General features: G+C 45.0%; 1 protein-coding gene across 2 annotated transcripts in view; it reads right to left on the reverse strand.

Moving 5' to 3' along the window:
* GRIA1 (glutamate ionotropic receptor AMPA type subunit 1) overlaps positions 1 to 16,414 on the reverse strand; it is a 321,581-nt gene that overhangs the window by 101,902 nt on the left and 203,265 nt on the right. For both annotated transcript variants that reach the window (XM_021077008.1, XM_021077009.1), the window contains exon 8: positions 9,662 to 9,766. In XM_021077008.1, the coding sequence (XP_020932667.1) occupies positions 9,662 to 9,766 (105 nt within the window). The remainder of the gene's footprint in view (positions 1 to 9,661; positions 9,767 to 16,414) is intronic.

The raw sequence follows: 16,414 nt of genomic DNA on the forward strand, positions 1-16,414 counted from the left end.
TGTCTCTCAGGACACTTGGTCAAGATTTGCCAGCATGAAAACCTGTGTAGCATATTGCCAGTAGGGGGCATTTTCAAAGTCAGGCTGGAAGGCGACATTTCACTCTAGTCATGTAAGAACCAGAAGCTGAGATTTCCAGAATATCAGAGCTGGAAGAGGCCTGAAGAATCCTTTCTTCCACCTCCTTCCTTTGACACAGAGGGAAACGGAGGCTCAGAGAGCGGGACACATGCAGTCCCACCTCCCCCATTGTGCTGGGTCAGTGCTCTGTGGACCCTTGGGCATCTGTGGAGCCCCTTTGCCATTTTCAAGGGAGGAGGGTGAGGGGTCAGAGGAGAGGTAGGAGCTCTGGGTTCCCCACCCTTGATTCAACAGTTGTTTGTTTGTTTTGTTTGTTTTGCTTTTAGGGCTGCACCTGTGGCATATGGAGGTTCCCAGGCTAGGCGTTGAATGGGAGCGGAAGTTGCTGGCCTATGCCACGGCCACAGCAACACCAGTTCCGAGCCATGTCTGCGACCTACATCATAGCTCATGGCAACCCCAGATCCCCAACCCACTGAGCAAGGCCTGGGATCGAACCTGCATCCTCATGGATCCTAGTCAGATTCATTTCTGCTGCACCACAATGGGAACACCTCAACAGTCAACTTTGCTTTTAATCTATTTCACATATTGAGATTCCCCTTAAGAGTTCATTTTTAGAAGGGACCCTGTGGCTGAAAAATAAATGTTTAAAATCATTATTGTAATATACCATGATGCAAGTTAAAAAAAATCATTTCCAAAGTACTTTCCTAACCCTTACCACTTTGCTCTTCACACTAGGCAAATAGCACAGACAGGCTTAGGAGTATTTTGTCTGTTTTACAGATGAGCAAACTGAGGCTCAGGGAGGTCGGATGATCTAATTTATATTATGCAGATTATATAGCAGATTAGTGGCAAGGCATAGGAGCTAGGTCATGGACCTCAAGGTCAAATCATTTATATAATCAGTACTAACTTAGGAGATGATCTGGCAAATTGTCATTTTTCCCCCATACATGATGCTAGAGTGTTTTCATGCCCTTCCCTTTTCCTTCCTCCTCCTTTTTCTTCCTTTCCTCCCTCCTTTCTTCCTTCTCCTCTCTTCAGAATTAGTCACGGCTTTAGTTGTTCCTTCTTACACTATACGACCATCAATATCAAGGAAATTGCCTCCTTTGACATGCACCAAGTTCTTAAAAATCTACTGTGTTTTCATAGATTTTTTTTTTTTTTGGCTGCACCTGTGGCATATGGAGGTTCCCAGGCGAGGGGTTAAATTGGTGCTGTAGCTGCTGGCCTACACCATAGTCATGACAGTGCAGGATCTGAGCCACATCTGCAACCTACACCACAGCTTTTGGCAATGCTGGATCCTTAGCCCACTGAGCAAGGCCAGGGATTGAACCTGCATCCTCATGGATGCTAGTCAGATTTGTTTCCGCTGAGCCACGATGGGAACTCCTTCATAGTACTGTTCTAAAAAGTGGGAGCTTGATGGTCCAGAGATGGGTATCTGGCACATACATACATGGTTTAAAAGGCAGATTTCCTCATTACTAACTATATGACCTTGGGCCAGTTACTTGACCTTAATGGGTTTCAGTTCCTGCTCTGCAGAATGGATACAACAGTACCTGTCTCATTGGGCTGCTGTGAGAACCAAATGGGTTAATGCAGGGACAACAATAAGCATAGTGCATAGTTCATATTAAGTTGTCAGTAAACGAAAAATGATATTCAGCAGAATAATGCTAAGTTGAAAGCTAACAGGCTTCTACACTGCAACGCATTTCAGTTTCAATTTGCTATAGAACATTGTCAACCTCCAAAAAAAGTATATATTATGGAGCATTTCTCAAACCCATTTGACAATGTAACCTCCATCACATGCAGAATGTCCTAGGATAAGTGGTGCAAAAACGACAAATACTGCTCTAAAATCTCAAGTTATTTTGATAAAAGAGAGGGAGAAAAACAAGATCAATTGGTCCAGATCACATTTATATGGCTTAGAAAGAGACTTTAATTTTGAAGAATAGCGATCCTTCAGAGCTAGTATCATAGCACTAATGTTAAATTGGTATCTATAAAAAATATTGTCTAGTGTGGCTTATATCAAAAGCTAGAGGAATAGTTAAGTGTCGTAAACAGGTTTATTTTATTCCTAACCCGTTGGTAGGGAAATAAAACGATATCGCCAATCAGAAGAGCAGGGTGATGCCAAAACCCAGCTTGCAACTTAGAAGTCAGCAAGCTGAAAAGTCTGGTTCCACATTCTGATGAAAAGAAAGCTGGTAAAGATTTTTGAAGACACACAGCCCTTCTGAGATGAGAGCATGCATTTCTCCTTCTTAGAGAAATGGGTTGGATTATTATACAGCACTTTGATTCTTTCCTAAGGTTATGCAGGAACTTTGATCCTATCTGAGAGTAAATCAGAGCTAGGGGTTTGGTCAAAATTTGAGCCCACCACTCACGAGAGGATAAAAAAATTCCGACAGTGAGAGGTCTTCTCCTGGGGCCAGTTATATTTTTTGATCTCCTGTTTTCAATCTACCTCTGAAGATTCTTTGGATATAGGAAATGAGTCTGGATGATAATTAGATTTTCTTTCAGTGAGCAAAGTCTCAAAAGGAGAGGTTCATACAACAGTAAATTCCATGAATCTACCTTGCCCAGGCATCAAATCAAATGAACACATTTGCAGATCTATGCTGCCTCTGAAGCCACAACCCCTGACTTCCAAAAATGAGATCCATTATAATACATTTTTTCAAAGGAAGTCACCTATAGTAGCAAAGACAACCTGCTAATCACCAAGGGTTCTTGTTCACCTTCCATAGCATACAGGTATGGTGAGAGTAGCTACCTGGAGAGCAGTTGTATTCCCCAGCCCACTGTATGCCTAGGTGGGCCAGGTGATTATGTTGGCCAAGGGGATACTGCAGAAGTGATGCACAGCTCCCTGAGCCCAACTCTCCAGTGCTGCTCCTACTATCTTTTACCTTCTGCTGCTAGCTGATGTTGAGAGCCAGGGAGACCCAGACAGACTGTGGAGCTTCTATAAGCCCAAGTCTTAACCAGAGCCCTCAGTCCCCAAACTGGTTACTAGGTGAACAAAGAAGTTTATCTGTTACTGCACCGAGGGTTATCTTAACTAACACACTTAAAGAATTTGAACTTTAGAAGTTTATGTGTGACTTTATGTGAGTTCTGTTTGAGGTTTATTTCAATAAATTTCCCAGCATATTTTTTTTCTTGCTTGCTGGTTGATCTATGGAAATATGGGCCAGAGTAGTATGTTCCTGGGTTGCCCAGCAACATTCAATATGCTGCCCACTCATTCAATGAACAACCACTTGGAGTTCCCATCGTGGCTCAGCAGAAACGAATCTGACTAGCATCCACGATGATGCAGGTTTGATCCCTGGCCTTACTCAGTGGGTTATGGATCCGACATTGCCGTGAGCTGTGGTGCAGGCTGCAGATGAGGATCCTGAGTTGCTGTGGCTGTGGTGTAGGCCAGCAGCTACAGCTTCAAATCGACCCCTAACATGCGATCCTCCATGTGCTGCATGTGTGGCCCTAAAAAGATTTTTTTTTTTTTTAAAGAACAAACACTTACTTGCATGTGCTCGCTATGAGTCAGTATACTGGAGGCTGTAAGAATATAACAGATAACACAACTATGTTTCTGTTTTAGAGAGCTGACATTTTAGTGGCAAGGAGGTAGAGAAAAGGGGAAGAAAGACAGTACATATCTGGACCAGGGGTCATCAAACTTTATCTTTAAAGAGCCAGACAGTAAATATATTAGGCTTTGTGGATCCTACAGTCTCTGTAGCCACTACACACCTCTGTGGTTATAGTGCAGAAGCAGCCATAGACAATCTCTAAACAAATGAGTTTGTATTCCAACAAAACTTTACTCACGGACACTGAAATTTTAACTTCATGTGATTTTCACATATCATGAAGTCACCATCTTTTGATTTATTTCAACCATTTAAAAATGTAAAAATCATTAGCTCATGGGCTGTGCAAAAAGAGACATTTGGCTGAATTTGGCCTGTAGGCTGAAGTTTGCCAACCCTAATCTAAATCAATAAACCAGCAAGCTCATATCAGAAGGGTAAGCACACGAAGAAAACAGATAGAGAATATGGAATTGTGCTGGGTGGACGGGGGCTTGGTCAGGGATGGCCTCTACAAAGTGACTTAACACGGGCCAGGACGTGAATGACAAGGATGGACACAAGCACATGAAGTTGCAGTGACGGGGAATGCCAGGTAAAGAAACCAAAGGGGCCAGGGTAGCTATGGAGTAGGGAGCTAGAGAAAGAGGAACGAGGGCTGATGTCAGAGGGATGTGGCATCTGGGGTTCTGAAGGCCAAGGTAAGGAGTTAATATTACATTTTACCTGCAGTCAGAGGCCAGTCAAAAGCTTTAATCAGAGATGCAATACAACCTGATATATATTTGAAAATTATTATCCCAGCTGTTGTGTTAGAACAATGGCCTTATAGAGAGGCAAGAACATGGACAGCAGGATTAATGACCTGCAAGGAGGCTCATGAGTGAGTGCAGGCAGGTGTAGAGACAGGAGGTAGATGGGTTCCAGGCTAGGAGTTTACAACTAGCCTCCTGTTTATATTTTTTGAGGCAGGAGACAGGTAGGCTCCAGGATAGACATTTACAACCAGCCACCTGCTCATATTTTGAGACAGAAGTAACAATAGGAACAAGGTAAATAACTAGACTTTGTCTTCTATGGACCCTTTAAACAATGGTAATGGCAGGGGGAGAGAGGGGCTAAGCCCTCCATGGGCAAAAGATCAAGGGGTCACATACTTCCCATCCTTGGGGTCAGGGAGACCCCAGCTACACACATGCAGAAAGACTCCTCAGGGTCAGAAAGGGAGGGGCACCAGGCCTTAAAAGTCCTGCTAACCTACCTATAGGCCTTTGCTCTGGAATCCATCTTGGCTGGAATCCATATGCACATGCATTTTGGGCACGGCCCTGAGTCCAGTCCGGTGTGAGAGATAAAACAAATAATTGGCCAGAAGAAAATAAGGACCTGGAAGAACTGCCCCTATAGAAGTGACTGAAATCTCCCCTTTGGCAGGCTTCCCAATAGTGAGGGGATCCACGCTCCGCTCAGAGTGTGCTTTTTTGCCTCTAAACTGCTTCCCCATGTGCTCTCCCACATGTGCTGTGCCCTTGATGATAAACCTTGTACCTGTTCATACAGTTTTGCCTCCTTGAAATATCCTTGCTTTTGATGGGGGCAAGAACCAGGGAAGCTTTGCTTTCAGCCTTCTAGCCCTGGTGGTCTAGTGGCTAGGAACCTAGATTTCACCAAGGCTGCCCAGGTTCAATTCCTGAGCAGGGAATTCAGATCTTGCTTCCAGCCATGGCTTACTGCTGTCTCTCTGAGAACAGCGTGGCAGGCGGCTTCGACTCTGGGCATAACAGTGGAAGTGGAGAGAAGTGCTTGGATTGAAGCTCTGTCTTAGAGCTGCTACAAGATTCAGTATGCCCAAAGTTGTACAGAAAGGATTTAAAGGACATCTAGACTGGAGGGCTGTGAATTCTTTAGGAATTTAAACTACTTTTGATATCAGGAGGACTTTGTGTCACTTTCTTTCCAGCTTAGTCTTTCCAGTTATACTTGGGTCAAAACTGGGGACAGGGCAGGGGACTCAAATTAAGTTAAAATGAGACTTGGCCATTTCAAGTTCAAAATAAGCTATTGGACCAATGGCGATGGGCAAAGCCCGTTAAATCAGCAATGCTGGTCTCTTGATGAAAGATCTTCCAAAATTTTCCCTACACATCTCTCTTGGCAGCCTTCTATTGGAGTCTGTAAATGCTAGTTGAATCTGAGTGTATTTTATGTGGATAAAGTCAGCACCCCACGGTCAAGCAGAATCTCTGAATGGGATTTCCTGAGGATATAGCTTTAGTGGAGCCATTGCCCATTCTGGCATCTGAAACTCCTAAGCATACGATGGATGCATGTTTACAGCACACACATTTCAACAGGATGTCAAATTGGACCTAGATACCTAGAGGGGGTGCTGGCAGATCCATGGTCAGGAAATGTGCCTAAAGATCAGGAGAGTATCCCCAAGGCCCCCAGTCACGAAGCAACAGGTTCTCTTTGTTGGATGCAGCAGGTGAGGCCATGAAACCAGCACAATGAGGTCAACTGTGAATCTGAGAAATTACTTTGTTAAGAGGCTGATTGAGTAAAAGGCCTGAAGCCACAAATGCAGAGGAATTGATTTTCGGAAAGTCAGATTCCCTGTAAACAAAGGATGCTTAAGCCCACATTCTAAGGAAGGATTTAGTTGTTGGAATGTAAGTTGAAAAACAGCTGTGAGATCTGAAAAATAAAGCACAACCATTTGCTTGTGGATTTTTAAGGTTACTCTGTTCTTTCTGTTTGCTGATTTATCTATTCCATGGGCTTGCACAGCCTGACTCACTCAAACTCACCACTGACATAAAAATCCTGTGGCCTAAAGAAGTCATTTGAAACAAACAAACAAAAAATGAAACAAAACATGGGCTGAATGTGCACTACAAGCTGGGGGCTCCTTTTGGGAATCCCTTGCTATAGGCAAGGGGGTAGCAGATATTTCATTCAATGCGGACAGCAACTTTGTGAGGTCAAGGGCATTATTCCTCTTTTGCCCCTTTCGGAGATGATATAACTGAGGTCCAGGGAGGATAAATGAGCTCAAGGTCATATGCTTAATAAAGAGTAAGGCAGAGACTTAATTCCAGGTGTGTCTCTAAAGCCCAAGCTTGTAACCATCCTGCCAGTGTTTTTCACCAAGCCACTATGAGCACCATGAGTCCCGCAGGCTGGGGATAAAGAGCATAAGCAGAGGTGTTCAGGAGAACCTGCTGGATGATGGAAATGACCCACATCTGTGCTGTCTGGCATGGCAGCCACTAGTCACCCTGTGACTGTGGAGCACTTGGCATGTGGCTAGTGCAGCGAAGGACTGCCTTTTAAATGTCCATTACTTAGAATTAAATTTAAATAGCCATCCAAGGCTAGTGGCAACTGTATTTAACAGTGCAGGCATAGAGAACCAGTTTGAGAGATTAAGACTTGGTTGGTCTTCAATGCACCAGGCCCGGTCCTCAGAACTTCTGCACTCATTGGATCATTTAATCCTGTCATTAAATTCTCCATGAGCCTGTGAGGTCAGAATTGCTATGGTGACCCCCAATTAAACTCAAAGAATCTGATTTCCTTGTGCAGAATAACAGACTGGTAAGTGGTGATGCCAGGATTCAGTCCCAGAACTTCAGAGCTAAGACTTGGATCCAGGACACACTCCTAGCTTTACAGCATGTATGCAATGCCTCTTACCCTCTACGCTGTGCCACCTCGAGGAAGTAGGAATGTGATGAAGGCCACAGACAGTAAAATAGAGGCTGCCACGGGGCATTTCAAAGAGCCCAGGGAAGGCTTCCCTAGGGAGAGACATTTACTCTGAGTGCTGCAGGCTGCAGAGGAACTGACCAAGCCAAAGGAGGGGAAGGGGTAGAGGGTCATTCCCAGGCAGTGGGAGCACATTTGAGGGCTGGAGGTGAGAAAGAGCATGGCATAATCTGGGATGTGACAGTCAGTTGGAATGACTGGGTGGAAAGAGGAAGGAAGTGTCAATGGGTCGAGGCCAGAGAAATTGGCAGAGGCCAGAGCACACAGAGTCTGGTAGAATTCTGCTTGTTTTTTCCAAGGATTTGAATGTTGTTCTAAGATTGTTAATATGTAAATACGGTATATATTACAAATATATGTGCAAACTATTTTTCACCCGTACTTCTGTATGGAGAGTGGACATGAACAAGTGTAGACTAGGAGAAGATGGTTAACTCCATCAATAATAAACATTCTCATGCTTACTTTGCTATCTTTCAGGAATAACAGTGGCATTCTAGTTTATAAAAAATTTTTTAACCACTGTAATTTTTAAAATGAAAGTATGGTTGAATTACAATGTTTCAGATGTAAAGATTCAGTTACATATATATGTGTATACATATATTATACATATATGCATACATATACTCTTTTTTAGATTCTCTCCATTATAGGTTATTACAAAATATTGAAACTAGTTTTCTGTGCTACAGTAGGTCTTTGTTGTTTATCTATTTTGTATACAGTAGTGTGCATCTGTTAATCCCAAATTCCCAATTTATCCTTCCCCCTGCTTCCCCCTTTGCTAATCATAAGTTTGTTTTCTACGTCTGTGAGTCTATTTCTGCTTTGTAAATAAAGTTCATTTGTATCATCTTTTAGATTCCATATAAAAGCGGTATCATTTAGTATTTGTCTTTCTCTGTCTGTCTTCACTTGGTATGAGAATCTCTAGTTCCATCCATGTTACTGCAAATGGCATTTCATTTTTTATGACTAAGTAATATTCCATTGTGTAGATGTACCACATCTTATTTATCCATTCCTCTGTCAATGGACATTTAGGTTGTTTCCATGTCTTGACTATTATAATAGTATTGCCATGAACATAGGGGGGCATGTATCTTTTCTTTTTTTATTTTCAGGGCCACACCCAGTATATGGAAATTCCCAGGCTAGGGGTTAAATTGGAGCTACAACTGCTGGCCTACACCACAGCCACAGCAACACAGGACCCCAGCCGCGTCTGCAACCTATACCATGGCTCACAGAAACACTGGATCCCTGACTCACTGAGTGAGACCAGGATTGGAACCCTATCCTCATGGATACTAATCGGATTCATTTCTGCTGTGCCACAATGGGAACTCCACCATGTATCTTTTCTAATTGTAGTTTTCTCTGGATATATGCCCAGGAATGGAATTACCGTATCATATGGCAACTCTCATTTTAGATTTTTTCTTTCCTTCCTTCCTTCCTTCCTTCCTTCCTTCCTTCCTTCCTTCCTTCCTTCCTTCCTTTTTCTTTCTAGGGCTTTGCCTGAAGCCTATGGAAGTTCCCAAGCTAGGGGTCAAATCAGATCTGCAGCTGCTGAACTACCCCCAGCCACAGCAATGTCGGATCTGAGCCATGTCTACGACCTACACCATAGCTCAGGGCAATGCTGGATCCTTAACCCGCTGAGTGAGGCCAGGAGTGGAACCTGCATTCTCATGGATTAATCAGGTTCTTAACCTGCTGCTCCGCAATGGAACTGCCTTGTTTTAGTTTTTTAGAGACTCTCTATACCATTCTCCATAGTGGCTGCACCAATTTACATTCCCACCAACAATATAGGAAGTTTCCCTTATCCCATCAGTGGCATTTTATACACATCTAGTACTTGGTATTATCAGAGTACTTTCCCATCCCCTGGATCTTCACAAGCACGCTAAGACAAAGGTAGACGTTTTTTTTAAATCTCCATTTTGCAGAGGAGTCAATGTATTCTCAGAGGAAGGAACCGATTTTCCCAAAGTTCCAGCTGGTAAGTAGCAGAGTTGAGGCTAGAATCCTCATCTCTAAGGATGCATCTCCTCTAAGGGATCCAGTCCAGGAAAGTGGGCTCCCACGGCCCTCAGCCTTGGCCCAATTCTCTGCTCAACCCTGTCCTCCTTGAGGAAGGGAGGCAAAGGGACCTTTACCTTTCGGATGCCGTCATGCTTCATTTCGATCACATGGAGGGTGTAGTTGGTCCGGCGTCCTTTCTCATTAAATTGCACATTTCCTGTCAAGCCTTCAAAACGCACCTGGAAAATAAAGCCAGGTGGTGAGCAGTGAACTCAGAAGTTGCACTTCATGTTTGCTTTTTCTGATGAAGTGAAAGTCCAGAGCCTTAGAAACTTACCTGGCATGAAGTCTAGGAGTAGCATGAATATTAAACATCTCTCTACTCCCTTGTCTATAGCAGGCATTGATTGCTCTAAGAGCACAGTTTTCTTTCCTACTAAACTGAGATTTATCCTGAAAACTTTTCCATTCATTGTTTTAGGCAAGCAATGACAAGGATCAAAGTGGGTCCTAATAGGAAATCTAGGTGCCATCCCCAATCAGACTCCCCCATCAGCCCCACTCCTGCAAGCACCACCACCACCATCATGGGCACCATCACATCTTCGGATGTGGAAACTGAAGGAGGTCCACAAAGGAAGGGACTGGTGCACCATCCCTGAAAGGTCAGAAGAAGACTCAGGACTGGCAGCTGGCCTTGGGCTTTGCCTCAGTATAGTTTGTTAGTTCCTTTGTGAGAGCAGGGAATAAAATACTTGGGAGTATAAAGACCTAGAATTGGGAGGCCTGGATTTTAATCGCAGCTTTCCTCTGAAAAGCCAAGCGACTAGGTGATTTGCTTCTCTAGTGTCCAAAATTTCTGCCCCATCTATGTTACATGACACAGTAAATGTGAAAGTGCTGTGCAAAAGTTAAAGCACCTGAGGAGACCCTTTGTGACAAGACCAGAGCATGTAGGGCTTTACACAGGCCTATGATGGTTAAAACAAGATTTGTACTGGAACCCTTCTCCCAAATATGCTACATGGGAGTTCTACCTTCAAGCTCATGTTAAAGGCCCATGTGGTCAACACAGGGGATCAAAGACCTTTGGGACCAAGCCTACTGCTCTGGAGGTGACCAATAAAATTGGCCCACCCTCAAATTAGGGATGAGTCTAGCTGTGTATCATCCGCTCAGGTACAAGAAATCACATTCTCCAATGACATATCACTTGTCCTCAGATTAGTCTGGCCTAAGGCCAGTACAATGGCTCTCTACTTCTAACCAGTGTGACCCTGGCCCTGTAACCCAGCATTGTTTATTTTCCCTCTCTTCAAGCAGCTTGAAAGAAGCCTTGGCGTTCACCTGTGGCACAGCAGGTTAAGGATCTGACATTGTCACTGTAGTGGCTTGGGTCACTGCTGTGGCTCGAGTTCAATCCCTGGCCCACCAAAAAAAAAAAAAAAAAAAAAAGAAAGAAAGAAAGAAAGAAATGAAGCCTTGCAGGGTTTTATCTTTTTCTGACAGTGAGTGACCAGACCCTCTGCCTTTAGAAGGTATAAGAATAGTTGGAGTGTGTGTTGATTTGAGGATTTGAGGGTGTTGGGGGGAGGAGAGGGAGAGGGAGGAAAAGACAGAGAGAGGGAAAGGAAGAAAGGAAGGAAGAGAGAGAGAAAGAAGGGAAGGAAGGAAGAAAAGGAAAGACAGGAAGGAAGAAAGCAAGCCTGTGTTCCCTCAGGCTGACCCTCCGATCACCTCCTGATCCTGGCCTGAAGTCTCAGTGGGGAGGACACGACAGGCCCAGAGCACAGAACACTTACACCACAGACTCTTCACTCTCTCAGATGAAATCTGGGCAAGTTCTCGCTCTGGAAAAGTCTAGGCTGGCTTTGCTTTTCAAAGAGAGAGAAAAGCAGAGAGCCAGCTGCAAGGAATAAGATGAGAGCAATTCCAGACAGTTGGCACCTGTGCCACCTTCTCACCCTGGTCACCTCCCGTCCATCTCTAGCTTCACATTTCTTGAGGTTCACAATAGGGTTGCTACACGCCAGCTTACGTGACTCATTTGGAAAAACAGGCTGGGAGAGGTTTGCAGATGACTGGCTGGATGACTGATCTGCCCAGACAGAAAGGAGTGTCATTAATGATTCAGATGGGCATCTCCTTTTTGGCCCTGGTCTCAGGTATCATACTTATTATCATATTCATATGTCAAATTGCACAATGTCCCTAGGACTCAGTTTCCCCCCCCTTTTTTTTTAGGGCTGCACCCGTGGCATATAGAGGTTCCCTGGCTGGGGGTCTATTCAGAGGTGCATCTGCCAGCCTACACCACAGCCACAGCGATGCTGAATCCAAGCCATGTCTGTGACCTACACCAGAGGTCACGGCAACACTCTATCCTCAACCCACTGAACGAGGCCAGGGATTGAACCTGAATTCTCATGGATAGTAGTTGGATTTGTTTCTGCTGCACCACAATGGGAACTCCAAATGAGGTATTTTTTGATCAATGCTTGCCCCTATGGTGAGTATTCAACGAAGTCCAGCGTTGTTTTTACTGTAACCAATAGTGTCATTAATACGCCGATGATTTTACAAGTGTTGACGAAGCCTGTCCACACATATTCTTCATCTCCTTTCATAGGAACCCCCGGGGAGAGGCCGGTTAGAGATCAGAATCTTCACTCATGTGGGAGAAACCCAAGACTTAGGACTTACATGTGTCTGAGGCAGGCCTGAAAACCAGAGCTTCTAAGAGCGTCTGGTTACATCGCTTAATAGACCAAGTGGCCTCTCAAACAGAGGATGACGCTACTGTCCTGAAGCTTGGAGAGGCGACCCAGAAATATGCAAAGCCGTGCGTTCTACTTGCCTCCCACTGCCTCCCACTCTCACAGCTGGACATCTCCCAGGCTGTGCTCTGTTGATGCCTAATTATGGGACCGTGTGTAAATAACTACACTTATCTGTTTCTTGATTTCCTCTTCAGAGAACTGAAGGGCTTAGCATGTTGTCTGGGACATCAGTGTTCAAGACATAGTGTCTTTCACTTAAGTGATGGTGAAGGTGGTGATGAAGATAAGGACGGCCACTGCTACCAGGCTATGTATGGTCAGAGGTAAGGAAAATAAGTAGTAACACAGAGGCCTGGGGTCTGAGAAGTCATTATCTCAGAGTAGGGGACTCTTTCAGCAGAAATGAGGGTCTTCTCACGGTCATTTTCACAAGCCCTTCCAAAAAAAATCAGTAGTGGCAAAATTCCTGTGACCCTTGCATTGTCACAATGTGATCACAAGAAGGTGCTTATTTGATGCTCACAGAAACCCAGTGAGTAGCAAGAACAGATGTTATTTCGCTCCAATTTACAGACAGGATTATTGAGACCCAGAACCTCACACTTGGGTTCAGGATTCACAGTAAATCATGAATGGCCTGGAATAGCTGAAGGCTCTTACTTTTTTAGTTGGAGAAGCCAAGATTCACACACATTGAGATAAAGCAAAGTATGGGCAAGAGGGTGTCCCAGAATTACCCTTCGGTGATGCCAGAACAAGGGGCAGTCAAGAGCATGGATTAGCCCCAAACCATTTAAGCAGTCAGAGGAATAAGCTTCTCAGAGGCGTATGCTTTGGGCACGTGTGGAAACTGCTGTCCTGTCCAGCAGAACTGGGCCTCTGAGCCCTCACTCCCCACCTGCAGCCCCATTTTGGCATGGCTGGGGTCACACTGAGGGAAATCTGGAGTTTCCCCTTAGTTCCTGCCGCCTGAAACTCTCATCACTGACCTGGCACCTGGGGACTCCCCTCTGTGAATGATGGAGGATTAACTTTGGATATTCTGTAAATGGTATTGGGTGCCAGCTCAGAGTCTGCACCTGTGAGATGCTGAAGCATAACTTGTCTTTCCTGCTTGGTGCCGGGAGAGGGCTGGTTAGTGTTTCTACCACTTGAGCCACTAACACTGTGGACTCCTCCATCCCCATCCCTGGGTCAGGCATTGGAGATGCTCTGTACCCAGGGCATCCACAACCTGTTTGTGGCTGCCTTGAGGTGGACCTCTTCTTTTGGCCTCTCATCCTAATATTCCCTGGGTGGGAAGTCAGAGCCTGTGGACTAGGTCCCAGATGACCCCATTCTGGTTATTCTAGCCAGGGCAAGTCTCAGGACTCCTCTGAGCTTCCACTGTTTCACCTGAACAACGGGAATAATCCTCCTCCAACTATCTCATGCAGTTGCCCCGAAGTGCAAAGACGCTGTTATATTATTTTTTTTTTTTTCAAAAATTTAAGCCTTGAGACAAGCCAGTAAGGGAGGCAGTGCTAAGAGGATTATATCCATTTAAGAGATGAGGAAGTTAATGCCAGAACAGTTGAGCAATTAACCAGATTCCCCAGATAGTGCTTAGTAAAGCCACGGTGAGAACCCAGCTCTTTGCCTAACTCACTAATAGCCAAGGACCATGCCCACACGTCCTCATTTGTACCTTCACTCTAGTCTCCTGTTGGGTATCTTTATATCCGCACCTAGATCCTCCCAAACCCGGATCACTCTTTGTTCAAGTTCACCCGTCCTTTAAGACACACGTGACCACCCATCTCCGTTTGCTTGGGATCGTCCCAGTTTACATTTCTTATTCTGGAATAACTGGTAGTAGCTCTCCCTTTCACTCTTAAGTGTCCCAGTTTGGATGACAAATTATAGGGTCACCCTACATAAAGCCCCAGTCCCATTCCTGTAGGAAGCCTGGCCAATGCCCTCACTCCTCAGTCATGGCATTCTTTTCTGACCATCCACTGCACTGGGAGCCTGGCTATGTTATTCAGCCCTAATCCACACCTATATGGCAATTATTCTCAGGAGCTTGTCTTTCCTTCAAAACTGGGTCTTGGGTCCCGAAATGTATGAACTGTATCTTACAGCCATTCTACCCACACCTCCCAGACCTCATCTAGTGAAGTGCCATGTAAACCTTCACTTTGACATGTGTGATCCTTGGCTGGCAAATTGCAAACACAAAGGGTAAGAGGGCTAATCATGGTTCAGATCAGGGATTCTTCAGCTGAGGTCCTTGGTTGGGCTCCCAGAAGTGTCTATGGTCTATCTGACTTCTGGTCATTGAAAAATAGGTGTGTGCATGTGTTCTGGGAAAAAACGTACAAAGCTGTTTTTTTTTTTTTTTTTTTTTTTTTTCCCCTATCATATCAAGGGAACTAACTATGACCTCCCCAAATGCTAAAAGCCTGGCACAGGGGCTGGATGTTTTCTGCCAGCTGGAAGCTGACTTAGGGGTACCCTAAGTCTCCTCCTTCCTAGAGTGCTGAGGGCTTCCAGGATGTGGTCTCGTTAATATTATGAATGGCTTCTTGGATGTCAGGCAGGGGGCCGGCAGGGAGCTGATTAGCTTCACTCTGGAGCTAGGGAAATTATAGCAGGGTGGGGGGGCAAGGTACACAGATATTAGCCAGGGCCATGTGCTATTGCTGGCTGGGCCATAGCTCTTGTGTATCTCACCTGCTGGCATAGGCCTTCAAGCCTTCAGAGCAGAGCAGTTATGGATGCAATGACGTAGCAAGGAGATGTGGTTGGAGTCCCACTTTTACCACTAACTAGCTGTATAATTTGGGAACATTTTGAAACATCTCTGGATCTATAAAGCACAAATAGTAAAACCAGCTACCTCAGAGAGTTATGTTGAGGATTCAGTGAGGTCACATGTGGAAAACAGGTTTAGAACCTCATGCATAGTAAACCCTGAACAGATCATAGCTGGAGTTACCATTATCTTTAGGATAATGTGCTTATTCCTCCTGGCCTAACTCACAGACACCCCGCTCAACCACAAGCTGAACCAAAGGTCCCTCCCCATGGGTGACCCAAAGTTTGGGGGTCAGGGCAGAAGAGATTCCAAGGGCCAAATATTACTGGGATTTATCCAGTGTACAGTAGACACACGCCTGCTTCCTCATGGTATGGCTATTTTAAAAGTTGGGCCTAGAGGGTGAAATGGCTGGAAAGTGGCCATGACTTGTGTGGAAGGCCTCGGAGCTCAGTATTCCCAAGCAAAGGGCTCTGGGATCATAGGACAGGTCTGAGACAGGAGGAGGAGCCCTGGATGGGAGTCTGGTCCAGCATCTGCTCTTCAGCGGCTGTGCGATGCGGGGTGAGTCACTGCCCACTCTGGGTGGGCTGTTTCATCTCTAATATAGGGGAAAATGTAGGTTGTAACCTTTAAGGTCTGTTTCAGCAATATATGTTTTGTGATTCAAGGCAACTAACAAAGATTTGAAAATAATTGGTTTGTACAGCTGATCCTAAGATCAGAATGTTGGTTCTATTTTTTTTTTTTTGGTTTGGTGGCTAGTTGTCCCTGCCTCTAAGAGAGACTAAGGGAGACTAAGGGAGTTTCTTGAGGGGAAGTCTTGCCTTCTCTTATTGTCCCCAGAGCTCGGCCCCAGGCCAGAGCACACAGTAGGCTCTCAGGGGAAACAGGCTGGTACATACATGTCTTGACTCAAGACTACAGAGGAGACCACTATTTTTTGACTAAGGCGACTACCTCCTTGCAAAGCCCACTGAAGGCAGAAGAAGAACAAGGAGGAGGATGTTACAACTAGAAAGATGTGGGTTAGACCTTAAAGAAAAAAAAATGGAAGCTTAGAATTTTTAGAGCTAGTTGAGACCCAGAAGTTGTCTCTCTCACTGCCTCACTGTCATGGATGAGGAAAGGGGAGGGTGTAGGAGATCTGAATGAGTATTTCAAGGTCACCCAGAGACTAATGGGCACAGCTGGACTTGAAACCTGGCTCTGCTGATTTAGAGCTCTCTTGCCACCCGTGCCATCTCTAGGCTTTATCAACTGTCACGATGGTGTCAGAACACCCTTCCAGGGGTGTCCTTAGGATG

The sequence above is a fragment of the Sus scrofa genome, chromosome 16 (genome assembly GCF_000003025.6).
Source record: "Sus scrofa isolate TJ Tabasco breed Duroc chromosome 16, Sscrofa11.1, whole genome shotgun sequence".
In the NCBI taxonomy this organism is placed as follows: domain Eukaryota; kingdom Metazoa; phylum Chordata; class Mammalia; order Artiodactyla; family Suidae; genus Sus; species Sus scrofa.